Source organism: Glossina fuscipes, unplaced genomic scaffold (genome assembly GCF_014805625.2).
Source record: "Glossina fuscipes isolate IAEA_lab_2018 unplaced genomic scaffold, Yale_Gfus_2 221, whole genome shotgun sequence".
In the NCBI taxonomy this organism is placed as follows: domain Eukaryota; kingdom Metazoa; phylum Arthropoda; class Insecta; order Diptera; family Glossinidae; genus Glossina; species Glossina fuscipes.
Window position 1 is genome coordinate 1,265,158 of NW_023998564.1, and position 14,812 is coordinate 1,279,969.

General features: G+C 37.1%; 2 protein-coding genes across 3 annotated transcripts in view; both read right to left on the bottom strand.

Moving 5' to 3' along the window:
- Positions 1–996: 996 nt before the first annotated feature.
- On the bottom strand, positions 997–6,233 carry LOC119642233 (protein PTHB1). Its single transcript, XM_038041292.1, has 10 exons — positions 5,956–6,233; positions 5,517–5,882; positions 5,337–5,444; positions 3,589–3,722; positions 2,850–3,520; positions 2,514–2,782; positions 2,237–2,462; positions 1,852–2,018; positions 1,622–1,751; positions 997–1,560 (listed from the first exon to the last, which is right to left on the bottom strand). The coding sequence occupies exons 1-10, from the start codon at positions 6,231–6,233 to the stop codon at positions 997–999; spliced, it is 2,913 nt and encodes a 970-aa protein (XP_037897220.1).
- A 2,401-nt stretch (positions 6,234–8,634) lies between these two features.
- LOC119642262 (helicase domino) overlaps positions 8,635–14,812 on the bottom strand; it is a 36,375-nt gene continuing 30,197 nt past the window's right edge. The window contains exons 12-14 of one of the 2 annotated variants that reach the window (XM_038041349.1): positions 11,471–14,710; positions 9,293–9,592; positions 9,143–9,234 (exon numbers count right to left, since the gene is read on the bottom strand). In XM_038041349.1, coding sequence (XP_037897277.1) covers positions 9,229–9,234; positions 9,293–9,592; positions 11,471–14,710 — 3,546 coding nt within the window. In that variant the 3' untranslated portion in view covers positions 9,143–9,228. Of the gene's footprint in view, positions 9,593–11,470; positions 14,711–14,812 lie in introns of both variants that reach the window. The other variant, XM_038041348.1, reaches the window with a different exon arrangement.

Consider the following 14,812-nt stretch of genomic DNA (forward strand, 5'->3'; position numbering starts at 1 on the left):
TTGGTCGTTATATCCATCAATAGATATTTTTGCTGTTTTTTGGTTCTGTTGTTATGTCAATTCATTACCTATTTATGCGATTATGAAGTGAAAAAAGGAACAAATAAGAACATTCAGCCAAAGTCGATCTTTAAATATCCTACGACTTCAGATATTCATATAACCTTTCAGAATAAGTTTTTATATAAAGAATGGTCCGATCCGAACCTCTTTCAATAGCGTTCAACCTTCGACGAAAGTATGTGGGTGTAAACAGTTTCAATAAAATATCTCAAAAATTGCGTTAAACTAAAGAAATGCGAACACGCTTTAAGCATACCTCTAGCTTTATATATATTGTTATGGAAATCCCAAATCTAGTTGATTCCAGCTAAGTCACTTTTCCAAATAATAAATTTCTTAAAGAAAAAAGAAACCAAATGCACATTTGCGAGGCGTCATGCAGCTGCAGGCCGAAAAGCAGGTTAACGAATTAAAAATCAAGTCATAAAATTAGGTATTAGTAATGTGATGGTAAAAATGTATATAAATAGAGTATTTGTAAAAGACAAAGTAGTAGAAAAAGAATATGCGAGTAGTAGTCGAAAGTATTATCAAAAATAAATTGTAAGTAATCCTACATTTAGTGAAATATAATTGTAAATAAAAAGAACTTTGAAGTGTATTTCTCTTGAACAAAATCTTGAACTGTCCAGTAATACGGGCTGTATATTAGAAAAGTGAATTTCATAAAAATATTTAGGAATACTCATTTCAATTTATTTCATCGTCGAAAAGGAACATCCATCGTTTATAATGCCACCTGATCCAAATCTCAAAACACTGCTCGTAATACAATTATTTAACATCTGGATAGTATTTTTAATATTTGCGGATTCAACATATGTTTAATATCTTTGAATCCAAAACCCCAAATTAGAAAGCATAATTTTACTTTGACACCCTCAAAATAATAAATCATAGAATAAGACGATTTTTTTATTATTCATTTAATTTTTACCACCATATACCCAAGTCATTAAACAATTCATCTGACTCCGGCAATTTGAAATCTTCATTCACCCATGGCGTTGCGTCATTATTTTCTTTATTCATTTCCTTACAGCCGTAATGCTTTTTATAGCCCATTTTACGTAAATCTTCTTCATCTTCTGTGGCTTCTTCTTCGTCATCGTCTTCAACTGCTTCCAAAGTGCATGATCTCTGATAGGGCCTCAAACGTCTAACGGGAGCCGTCGTTAATGTCATCGGTTGCACGTTTAAAATTTCATGTATATTTGCCATATCTTCGGTGCTCTGATCTACAATTTCAGCTCTAGAGCTTTTAGGCACCGTTGTCTCAATAATTTGGGCTTCAGCTAAATGCTGGTCATTGCTAGCTAACCTGACAATGCGTTCGAATAAAATAGCAACATTTCGCCTAAAACGTTTATAATCGAATGATTTTTCCGTATTAATATTGGAATCAATCATACTATGCTGATTGTTAGTGTTGGTAGAACTTAACGGACCGTAATGATGCAACATATCAATTCCAGCTGCCATAGATTCTTCCCAACTCTAAAAAAAAGAACACTAACTCTGAATAATGAAATTAAGATTTACATATAACTCATAATACTAATTCGGTCCAGTCTTCAGATGGTGTCGTTAGAACCGATGATATTATATTAACCAATTTCTCTTCCAATTTTAAACTACTTATAATAAGTTTAGCCACAGTTAGAGCACATGTGAGGTCGCAACGTTGCCTACAGAAACGAAAAAGAGGGAGAAAAAGAGAGAGAGAGAGAGGGGGAAATGATATTTTAGGCAAATTCAATTTTAAATTTCCTTCACACAAAAATTTACTTCAACTCATGTTTACGCATTTCCGTTAGCCTGTCACCTTCAGCTATTAGGTGATCGTAGTTCTCTTCAATTTGCAACACCAAAATCTCTTTTGGTTCATCTTCAACTTTTTCTTGTAGCCTGCGTTGCAACTCTTTAAATCGCTGCCACAATTCGTCCAACTCCAACTGTTGGTGAAAGGAAAAGATTGATACTAATTAAGTTCTCGTCTCTTTCTCTCTCTCTCTCTCTCTCTCTCTCTCTGTCTGTCTGTCTGTCTCTCTCCCTCTCTCTCCCCTCTGCCCCACCCCCTATCAACCCCTCTCCACCCTCTTTCCCGCCTTCCCACCGTCTCTCCCCCCTCTCTCACTCTCTCGCTCTCTCTTTCTACAACAGCTGTCTGTACCGTTTGTTTTCTGATATTCTCTTGTGTTTCATGATGAATATCAATACGATGCAAAATTGGTTGAACCGGAATGAATGCAGAAGCCGTTATATAATCGGCATTTGGATTAATTTGTCCTTTAAGCGTCGCTTTCCTAGGGCCAAGAATTAGCTTTTGTGCTTCTAACGTTTGGTAAATGAGACGTTCCAATACTAAAGGAAAAGCTTCCAACACATCCGACTCTAATCTGGAAAGCGTATAATTGATTTTCCTTTCAATTTAATAAATATATTAGTACCTTAAGCGATTTGAATTTTTTTCAGCCACTATAGTAACAATCTCTTCCACATTTTCACCCAGAGTCGTTAGAAGCACTAAACCTAAACTCTGCGATTCATTTTCCCAACTAATGAATTCACTGAAATAATCGCACAACTTGGGACTTTCCTCGACTTTTAAATTTATGATATATGTTAGTTTGATCGAAGCGGCCTTTTGCGGTTGTTTGAGTTTGAAGAACATATTCAGTGGCAAGAAAGCAGCTTGTTGTATAACTCGGGGGACGCCCTAAATTTCGATATTTTAGAAAATGATGTACCAATTAAACTCGTAATGACTTTCAAAGCTTACTGACCTTCATGCTTATGAACGACACCACAACTTCAACTTTGCTAGTATGAAAATGTAATAATTCTGCTATGAAAAATTCCAATTCCATTGTTTCACTGGTATCGCCTTTCACATTAACATACGTTACGGTGTCCTGTGAACAACGTATACCTTCGGGCATGTTAAAAACTATTTGCATTTCGCTTAAAGCTTCCTTGGCATGCCATCTCAATTGACCGGTACTAACAGATAACTCTTTTAAAGCGACATTAACTGGTATATCCTCCAGCAATAATAAATCAGCTTCTGCTTTCACTTCTGCGTTGATTGTGAAAGATATATTCATGTCTTCGTACGCCTTCTGATTGATTATTTCCACATTTTGAATATCAGTTGCCTCTTTGATTTCTTCTTCGAGTTCTTGAAGCTTTTTCTGAGCTTCTGTAAAGCTTAGTTCTTGAACATTCAATGGTGGCACTTGAAAAACGTACGGATCGGTACCCAGATAACCAATACGCAGCTGACCGCATGGTCCGAGTGTAACCAAAGCTCCAGTCAAACCACTTAAATTAGAACGTTGTATAGCTACCGGGGGTTCATGTTTGATATGGGCTGCCCATATAATATTGGCCTTTTCGTATATGAAAAGTTTAGAAGATGCGGAAAATATAATCGTGATTAGGCGAGCTGTGGGTTCTTGAAAAATCAATTCAAATGCAATTTTAAAGATTGATAGAAAAATATCTTTTTTTTTGGTTTTTTACCCCAATAATAGCCGACGACAAATGAATAAAAACATTTTGGCACATACTCCAATTTTAGTATAAATTCCAATTTGCCAGCATCGGTAACGCATAAAAAATTTCTCTCGCCCAAAATCATAAGCGAGGCATGATCTCTGGCAAGAAATAAAAAGTTTTTGGATTAAAGCAATGAGACAAGAAAAAAACGTAAACCAAAAAAGTTAGGCAAGGGCTGCTATTAAATGCGTTACATCATTTGTGGTAATACAATTCATAATAATCTTTTTCTGCAACAATTTAATTTTTTGTCTGTATGCCCGTCTGTTATCTTTCTATACGTTTTGTGTGCAATCAACACGTCACAATTTTGGAATTATTTTTTACATAATTTTATAAATGGTTTGGTCCAGCCTGTCGATAGTTAGTATATTGACGAAGCCTACCGAAGATGTCGAGTCATTTCTCCAATCACTTCCCACACAAAATCTATTTGAAAAGACTTTTATATAAAATAGCTTAAAAGTTTTTGAAATTTCTCGTCAAATATCGTTGGATACTAGCGTTTTATTTCCCCATACCAAACTGATACGAAAAATTGGAATTGGATGGCGCGACTTTTTGCGTCCCTCCCCATTTAATCATTTCTACAAAATGAAGCTTTCATATAACAAAAAGTCAAATTTTTAATACTTTATCATGAAAATTGATGTATAATAGTAACTTGAAATAGAATCGAGAAACGGCAATTAAATGCCCTATACCAAATCATTTACTGCAACTCCTCATTTATTATCATGACAAAATACCACCACACAAAACCTTCCAATAACTAATCACTCCTGTTCCACGGACACCAACCGTCCTCGTTCTACTCACTATTGTTCTACAGGCACAGGATGCTTTATGAATGGGTGTGAACAACTGTGTCCGCGGATACTAAATCCTTTTAACTCAGAATTGCAGTTGGCTACTCGGTATGACCAACAATTTAATGACCCCGGAGCAGAGGGTTATGATTCATTTCTGCAATCAAAAACCATTCCAACACTGAAAGAGGGGTAAATACAATGCACTAATTGTTCAATGAATGTCTTTCCCATCCCCCGAAGAAAGACCACTACATTAGTCACCGCCAAGAAGCGGAGTATCTATAAGGTTAGCGTTCATTTAGCCCTGATACAGTTCATTTGGATAAGGGACGTGGAATTTAATTAGATTTAAGTAACAGCAGGTGCTAATAGCTAGCAGTAGGTTAGACTTAAGCAGACAGAGCCTGGCGACGGGATATGGGTATCCGACAAGATTAAAAACGTCAAACTCTTGTGTATATCAACTGTTAAAAACAGTTTTTTCAAAAGCGGCTTTATATGCGTTAATTACAAAAATATTCGTATTTAATTTAAGGTTAGCGGCGTTTGTTCTTGGTGAGAGACGACTCAGTGCACCAAACTTCGTCAAAATTAGTCCTAAAATTTATGACAGACGGACAACGACGTAAATTAAATTTCTTAACTTCGGACCAAGTCAGTTCACCTTTGGTGCTCGCATCGAAAATGTACCGTTACATAGAAACAAGATGTAATTTTTAGTATTTTGTCAAGGCAATCAATAAAGGACAGTATTAGGCGAAGCTCGGAGTTTTCGCTGATTAATAGTGTATTGTATTCTTTATGGAAACTATTTTTGAAACTTAAATTTAAAAACTTTAACCAAGTCACTATTAGTGTGTAGAACTCGTAAGTAATTATAATAATTTCCATTTAACTTACGATTTGACTTGTACAACATTCATATCTAGAATACCTTCACCTAGACACATAGACCAGGTCGACTGATATTGCGATTTATTAATAGAAGAATGTGATAGATCTTGATAACTAAAATGGTTATTTAAAACTTTTTTTTATTATATTTTTAAATAAATTAAAAAAAAAAATAAAGAAACTTACGTGAAACATTCTAAATTCCATGCAGAAGCTAAACGAAAGAAACTGTCCGTACGCTCACAGTAGACAATAGGTGTTGGTAATGCTCGATGCCCGGGAAATTTACACTCATAACTAATACCATCCTGTTCATAAAATGTTAAAGCGCCGTCCAAATGAACAACGCAGAAAAATTCGCGGCCTTTAACTTTACCAAAATAGCCTTTACATAAAGCGAAAGCGGTACGATTGAACCGATAGGCGTGCAATTGCTGCAAAGACAATTGTGCGCCATGTTCCGCTACACCACCTATAAACTGTACACTATAAATGACGACCATATAAGGATGAAGAACAGCTAACTGATTAGCGTTCTCTTTACGGCTATTCCTTTGAAAACAAAGACAAAATATCGATTTCTATTTATAACTTACTTTCATCCAAGGTTTGTCTTGCAACTTACGCGGTAAATCTGCCTGCGTATACCCCAAGTATAGGCGAATTACCCTGCTGTTCCAGCAGCAGATCTGTTGCTCTATAACCATATGTATTACTAGTAGCATCTAATTCGTAACTGGGATAGTATATAGATAAATGGCCGGCATGCGTTCCTATAACAATGTAATCCTTTTCTTGATCCTCTAAACCAAAACGAGCACACAATAAACTTGCCACATCATAATTTTCACCCAAATCTGAACACTGTGCGGACCACCAAGTACAAACATTAAACAAAGACATTACTGCTATTGTTCTGTTACAACCTTCTTCGAATTGTTCATTTCAATTGAAATGCTTTGTTTTTAATTTGTGGTTGCTAAGAAACAATTCAGAAAACATTTCCTATATTGTATAAAGTGGCAATGAGCTAAAAACAATAGAAGCACGATAGCACCATTGAATGCCCTGTACAATCCTGCAGGTATTCATGTAATCACTTTTCAAAATGAGATTTTATATGGGAAATGATCGAAAAAATGGGTAAAATCAGGTCAAATTTTAATAGCGTTAGTTCTTATACCAAAACAGGCTGGTGTACCAAGTCTTATCAACATATCTGCAGAGTTGCAACTTACATGTCGAAGACAAAAATAGAAGACGGATAGACTGACAGACAAGCATGGATCGACTCGAAAACCGGTCGAATGAAAAAAATGGGGCAACCTCAACTCCTCCTGGATGTTGCGCATATTCGCAAGAGCTTAATACACTTTTAGAACACAAGCGGCGTAGGGTGTGAAAACTTTGCCTTAGAAAACGTATGCTTCTGAATGAAATTCGAAGTTGTTTTCCAGTAAACAACTTCAATCAGGCAAGAAGTCATCCAAAAATTTTTTTTTACGAAAAATTCTAAACGAATTTTCAAAGAAGTTGTTATTCTCACGCCATTCTCATCCGTATGTAAAAATCTTTGTTTATACTACTGCAAATAGCATGCACTGTTAGTGCTATTAATGAAAAAACTAAACACGTTGATTCATGGGACGAAGGCTATGGCAAGTTTTACATCCTACACCATTTATATGGCGATGATATATTAAGTTTGTGCGGATGTATACAACACCCAGAAGGACTTGAGGTGTAGCCAGTTTCTATTATGCCAATTTACTCAGAAGATTATTCCGAATTTTATCTGTCCGTGTGATTGCGTTTTCTTGTAGCCGCAATTTTTGAGAAATTTTGAAGAAAGTTGGTACACCAACGCGTTTGGACCAAAGGACGCTATTGCTTGGAAAAATTATCGGGAAAAGACGTTATATGAATAAATATATTAAGCGAAATGGTATAGGGTGCTTATAAGTAGACCCACTGTATTGTTTTTACTTGTTTTCAATTAGTTGCCCCCCTCAAGAATTTTTATTCTAATTGTGACGAACAGAGGACTTATTGTGCGTCCCAAACCATTTTTAAAAAACGGTGCAAGTTATAATTGGTTGGATATCTTTTGTTTCAATAATTTCGCCGTTAATTAGCAAAAGGTTCTCGTTTAGTCAGACAGCTGACATGAAACGAAAATATATCCAGAAAAATAACAGCATATATCCTTAATAAAAATATCCATGCTAAGTAGATGGGGCTTAGCAAACGCGTTGCAACCGCGGAGAATATGGTCAAGAAATATCGTTGAAGCCATCCAAAAAAATAGTTACTTTGGCCAGAGCTTCTATTGCAAGGATACAAATAACATCTAACACGAAAAATTGGTGCTAAAAAATTTTTTTTTCGCATAGTATATGACTTTTTCTATTCTCCGCTTGAAAGTCGAAAAAGGTTTGCTAATTTCAGTGGTGTCTTTTTCAAACGGTAATTTCTTCCGGCATCGTGTTTAAAGAGAATTAAGAAATTAGATCCAGCAACACAAAAAATAAATCTATTTGCAAGGGCGTCGTTGAAGTACTACTGACCGAATAATCTGATTGCGTAGGCTTAGTTCTTCACCTTCATTAAATATGTAATATGATGTGAAAAACTTTTCTTACGGAGGCAAAATCATTTTGACAGCCCAAATCACAGGAATATAAAAGTAAACAATGTCCGAGGCGATCTTTGAGGTGCAATATTATATATTCCCTACTGGTAGATTTTTCCAAGGTCACGCAAGATGAATGAAAAGCGCGAGTTGCTCTCAAAGCAAAATTTGGAGAATCCCGCCCACATAGGTAATTTGCGTTCCAACTTTGGGTGAACTTAAGCGGTGTAAACCCTTTCGTCGCTCATGAACATTTGGACATTTCGCTGTACAAGGTTGAGCGTCTCCAAGTAAAACTACTTACGTGTCTTTTACGTCGCTTTAAAAAAACTAGACGCTTTAATTCATCGTTCTACACTCCGAATATTTACTCTTTCATTCTATTATGCGCAGAACATCAAAGAGTAAGAGTGCGCTTCGAACTTCAAGCCTAATCGAAAGCCTATACTAACACACTTTCTCTTCACCTCATAATAACTATGCAGCATATTTTGAAAATCAAAACTTTTGCAAATTTTATTATCAAGTGACCATGAGTTCTCTTATCTTTTAAATTTTTAAAAATGATTTATATGTTATGTCCCGGCTGGATAAGACAAGAAATTAAACAGCTTTATCAATTGTCCGTTGTTTTGAATTTTTTTTTTGTTTTTCTAAATATTAATCTGTATATTTATATGCAATAATAATAATATTTTTACATTTTATAAAATTATAAAGTAAAGAATATTTCACATGCTATGAGAACAGAAATAGAGACGGGGAATTTAAAATTAAAAGCTAACGTAATTAACCTAATTTTAAGAATTTAACTCGTACAGATGTGATAAATATAACTGAGAAAATAAAAAGGCCGCTTTGAAATGATACATTTTCTGCTTTTTTTTAGTTTTTTAAATTAAATATGATATAATAAAACTTAATACTTGAATATATTTTTGTCTTTAAAAGTAAAATCAAATTTTTAGAAGTTGCAAGTTGAAACAGTGGCGTAACTTGAATCGGAAGTGAGAAAGAGAAAGGGAAGATAAGAAAAAAATTGATAAAAAAGAGATAAAATAGAGAGAAACAATATTTTTTCTTCATATGTTTTATATGTTGATTTGCCTTCTTTCTTGTTTTGTTATTCCTTTTCACTGCGTATTTGCATGATTTTCTTTTTAACCAAAGTACGCACTTGTTGGGTCGTAGCTTGTTGTGATGTCTGCAAAGGCTGAGGAATCGCATTATTCACTGCGGCTCCTGTAGAGGTTTGCGTAATGGTCATTACCTCTGCGGGAGAAGTATTAGAGGTGTTAATGTTTGCATTTACACCGCTCGAAGTGCTTACCGCTACATTCTGTGTGGACTGCTGTTGCTGTGTTTGTTGTTGCTGCAAACTCTGTTGTTGCACCACAGCTACCAGATTGCCACTAACGGTGGTCTGTAATCTCACTGGACTAGCACTTGGTCGTTGATTCTGTTGCGCTGCTGCTTGCTGTTGTATAGCCGTAATGATAGCTTGCTGTGTCTGAGATTGGGAACCACCTGCCGTTGTCACCTTAATAGTTCCGGCTATATTCTGCCCACTAGCGATATGAGCACGCAAATTGCCAGCAGCCAAAGCTTGAGCCGAAGTAGCCGAGACCACCTTTTTAAAATAGTTGCAAGAAAAATAAATTTGCTTAATAACAACCCTTTTGAAGACCAAGGCCTACTAAACATACGTTGCTGATTAAAGAAAAGTTTTTTTTTTAAATAATCACTGATGAGAAGTTAGCCCACTGTAGCTAGCCCACATTTTAGCGAAGACAAAACTATGGGTTAACTTCCCACCTTTACCACCTTTGCTAAGGTAATTGATAACTGAACCCTACAAAATCATTAGAAAAACTAAACAAAAATAGAAATACAAGCATAAATGAATTAAGAAATTATACAGAAATAGTATAAGAAACTAAAAAAAAAATTTTTCTTGTATTTTCCATATAGTACATGTGTGGCGTTGGCGAAAAGTTGCAATATATAAAGTGTGCATAAAAAATTAAGAAATTCCCCTATCGCAGATTTTTGATATGTCTTAAAGGACGCTAAAACCTATCAGAAAACCCCAATTTCATTATCCTGGTTAGGGAACATCACGTCGAAATCCGCCAAAAACCGGTCCTCTTTGTATACACAAGACCGTAAAGGCAAAATGTTGCTAGTGAAATGTTCGAACTTAACATGTTTTCGTTTTACTGGCTGATGAATTGTTTGATTTTATACGCATAATGTTTTTGTCTTTTTTCAGCATGTATGTTTAAGATTATACATTACGGGCATTTGCTTGCAATAACAGCGCGTTTGTCCCATGCACTTGCTTGAGAAGTTATATGTATGGTATTGAGTTGTCGTCATTTTTCTAAATGTGAATCGCGTACAATTTTGTTCAAAACATTCTATAGGCTAATGGAATATATGCTATGGCAAAAATGTTCGTGTGCGTTTGTGCGTGCGCTTAGCAGTCACTTGACTGCCCACTTTTTCTTTCTCATTATTTATATGGGTAAAAATTATATTGGTAAAATTGGTTTTAAGCGAATTTCGAGTTGATGTCCCCTCAACAGGGTAATGAAATTAGGTTTTTATGATAGTCTTTAGCGTCCTTTAAGACACATCAAAAATCTGCGATAGGGCAATTTCTTAAACATTTTTTATAACTAATTTAGTGTTTTGGGTATATGGAGAGAGCCGGTTCTTGACGAATTTCGAGGTGATGGATCGATACCACGGTAATTAAGTTAGGTTTTTCTGATAGGTTTTAGCATTTTTCACGACATATCAAAAATCTGTAGTCTAAAAATGATTATAACACGAATTTAACGTTGCATTCTTTCAGTATTTGTAACGTACTTTTGCATGAGTTTTACTAGCAATACCTAAGCATTTTCTGTTTTGCGTTCGTAATTAGCGACTTAGTATGTTTTATATGTGCATGTTCGCTAAGATTATTTAATTTTAATAGTTATTTTACTTTACTGTTATTCATTTCGCGATAAATTGTAACTTAGCAAAGACATTTTAGCGAGGACACTATCTTCACTTTAGTAAATAATCGTTAAAGACTAGTTTCATAATTTCATCTTATATGTATAAAGCCGATTATATTCGACAAACATGGTGCACTTTATTGGTCTCTTGCCAAAGACGATTATTTTCCGTAACGAGAAAATATGAAGTACAAGGAAATGTAAGTGACTTCGCGAAAGAGAGCAATTTATTTAATTCAATCATTAAAGCCTCAGTAATTGTACTTAGCAGCATTTATTAACCTATAATTTCATCGTTATAAGGAATGAAGAAAGCTACAACGAAGAAATTACTGAGGTTATTTTTGCAACGGTTTACCCTAGCAAGGGTTTGCCATTACGTTTGGGTAAACTATAGCAACACCAAACAAGTACTACGAGGAACATCCAACAACTTTCCATTAAATAAAAAAAACAATGTCTTACATAAAAAATTTAAAACGATTTTCATTTCTTACTTGTATAGCCTGGCGCTGATTGGGCTGCGATGCCATGGACACTGGTATTACGCGAAATCCGGGCTGTCCTTGGCGCATTACTTGTTGTATTTGTTGAACGGTCACAGAACTGGGTAAAGATTTCGTATTTTGTATATGCACTAATTGCGTTTGAACGCCACTACTGTTACCAACTGATCCTGTGTTCGTTCCCGACGTTTTTTGCGCTACCGTAGTGGTAATTTGTTGTTGCTGCTGCACGTTGCTTGTTTGCGTTATTGTAGTGCCTTGGTTTTGCTGAGATTGCTGAGTAGCTATAACACTGACAGCTGCACTGCCACCGGTAGCAGCGGCTATCTGTGTCATTCGTGATATTTTACGAGGCATGCCTAAATGTTGTTGCATATGTAATTGACGCATTTGTGATTGATTAGCCATGGTTACTTTAATTTGTCCACCGGGTTTTAATTGCGATAAAGCCATATTTACAGTACTTTGAGCCTGTCCGGCTCCGCTGTTGCCAGGAGTTACGCCAACTCCTGCGGAGGTGACAGCTGACGTTTTAACTAAAGTAGCAATTTGTTGAGGTGTAACCTGCTGTACCATTTGTTGCTTTTGCCCTTGATTTTGTATGGTTTGCTGTTGTTGTTGCACTAAAGTTGTGCCCGCAACTACACCTGCTGTTGTGGCTGTTTGCTGTATTTGCATTCCTCCCGTTGATGTGGTAGTAAAAATTTGGCCTTGTTGCAACATTTGGGCTGCTTTTTGATGCACGGCAGAATTTGTCACTTGTCTTTTTACCAGTAGCATATCCGTATCACCAACTTGGCGGGCTATCGTTTGTTTGCCAGTTACAGCGTTTACTTGTTTAATGAATTGAGCACGACTTTGCTGAGATTGTTGACTATGCACTTGACCGGCGGCGACCGTTGTCACACCACTTCCACCGCTACTTCCATTTGGTGCTGCTATGGACACATTTGATGTTGCCACGGCTACTTTTTGTCCCTGCTGCACTACTTGCACTGTGCTAGAACCGGAATTTGTTGGCACAATGCTACCTTGTATAATAGTTCCACTGGCATTAACTAACGCAGTTTGTCCAGAAGCTGTTTGCACAACTGTTTGCTGGCCTGCCTGTCCAGTAGTCGCGGCTTGCAAAACTTTTAATTGCTGTCGTTGTCTGTAAAGTTGTATATGAGTAGGCTGTTGTCCCGTTGGAGTGTTACCTGGACTGGTTGTAGTTATTTTACCTCCTTGCTGCAGAGAACCGACTCGTAATTTCGTTACCACTTGCTGCGCTCCAGCTGGCATAGAAGCTAATTGCAGTTGAGCTGCTTGGAATTGAGCTTGGGTGACGTTAGACCCTAGGCTAGACATCGAAACAATTGTTGGGCTGGGATTGCCAGCAGACCTTTGCTGAAGAACCACGTCTTGCAAAGTGGTTCCAGTAGGAGCAGCAACTATGCGTTGGGCTCGCAAGGCTGAAGTATTTAAAGTTGTAACAGTGCCTGTCGGTTGACCCAAACTGCTGGAGGTTGTGAGCACTGTGCCTACAGTCGCCAGCTGGGATACCGAAACAACTTGCGGAAGAGCTTGAGTTTGCACTATACTACCCACTTGGGGTGAACTTGAAACGATAGTCTGCTGTGGGGATAAAGAAACAATTTGTGCTGCAGAGGAATTGCTTTGGATTGAATTGTGATGCTGTTGTTGCTGTACATTAGATGATATAGTTTGTACTGGGGTAGTTAAAACAACAGACACCGATGCTGGTGCAGCCAGATTCCCAGAAGATTGTTGCTGTTGCAATTGAATGTGCTGAGATTGTCCAGTTGTGCTTGTATTAGTAGTTTGATGTTGCAGTTGTTGTACTTGCCCAGAAGTTAATAGGCTACTTTGTGGCGAAACGATAGCTTTAACTATTTGGGTAGCAGATGTAGGGTGGCGGCTCATCAAGTGCTGTTGAGTGCTTTGCTGAACGATTCCAGCTGATGTATTGTGTGACTGCTGCACATTGGATCCAACAGCATGCTGCAAAACAATTGCTGTTGCCGTAGGCTGCTGCTGCTGGTGTTGTTGTTGTTGTTGCTGCTGCTGTTGTACTCCTGATGGCGTAATGTGCTGTATTTGCAATTGCTGACTATGTAAGATCGGCGTCTGAGCAACAGCAACTTGCTGTTGTTGCACCAATTCATGCAATTGTTGCTGGGTTTGCGATTGCTGGGCCTGGTGCTGTACGACACTAATTGGAGTACTTACAGTAATTCCGCATGGTTGCTGTGATACACCTGTTATGCAGGCAGGAGCTTGGGTAGTAGGAGGTGGTAAGGAAGGACATTGAGCTCGCTGCTTTTCCCTTATTTTGTTGGAACGCATAATAGCAATAGTTTGCGGCAGTATCGGTTGGTCGTAGTTCACTATACCAAATTCTTGCAGAACTTCCATATGCTTGGGATTCATAAGGCTGGGAGTACTAAAATGCCTTTTAGGCGGTGGTGCTTTCTTTAAATAAGCCGATCGTATGCATTCAAAACGAGTGCGCATAATCTTAGAAAACGAAGTATTATTGTCATTCGCATACATCTGAGTAGTGCGTAAACAACGTAAAGATCCTTTTAGATACTCGGATTTAATAGCGCCTTTAAGTTTCTTTTGTTTTTTCGGACTTTCAACGAGTTTACCTTCTTCACGTGGCTGTATAACAGCTTCATAACGCCAACGACACTGTTTCGGTGAACGATAGGTTTTCGAAAAGCTATTCACTATTTCTGCCACCAGATCCCAATTAGGTGTATGACCCGGTGACAAAAGCATTAAATTGCATGGCAAGGCCTGTAAGTTGACAAGAACATGCAAAATGATCATATCCTCGAATATAGACCACTCCGCCATATTCTCAGGTTCGGTGAGCGGTTTTTGTGATATTTGTGGTTTCAGTCCAGGTATTTGAACATTTGGTTTGAAGATGCCACGATAGCGTTGATTCTTCAAATCTCTTCGTATGCGTGCTATGGCAGCAGAAGGACGATCGAATAGCGAACGAGGTGCACAAAGCATTTCCTCACGTCGTATTTTAGTTGGACGTCGACTTCCGTCCATCAAAAAACCAGCTTCACCACGTGAACGTTTGTAATCCTTTTTAACGTAAATTGGGGGTAATTCTGCTTCCGGTATCGGTTCCATTTCATACATAAATGACAACGAATAATCGATATAGATGTCGTCATCATTTTGCGGCGGTGTTGGAGGGCACCACATCTATGGGGGGAATATGATAATAATAAGTAATAAAAATATATATAAAGTATATATAATATATATATATATATATATATATATAAGTCTATAGCACTTTTAGGT

Excerpts from the sequence above, each read along its gene's own strand:
- LOC119642233 (XM_038041292.1), bottom strand. The coding sequence starts at position 6,233 with ATGTCTTTGTTTAATGTTTGTACTTGGTGGTCCGCACAGTGTTCAGAT. Across the intron at positions 3,723-5,336 it reads AATGTTGTACAAGTCAAATC|AGATCATGCCTCGCTTATGA; the intron begins GTAAGTTAAATG and ends ATTTCTTGCCAG. Across the intron at positions 2,463-2,513 it reads AAAAATTCAAATCGCTTAAG|ATTAGAGTCGGATGTGTTGG; the intron begins GTACTAATATAT and ends TACGCTTTCCAG.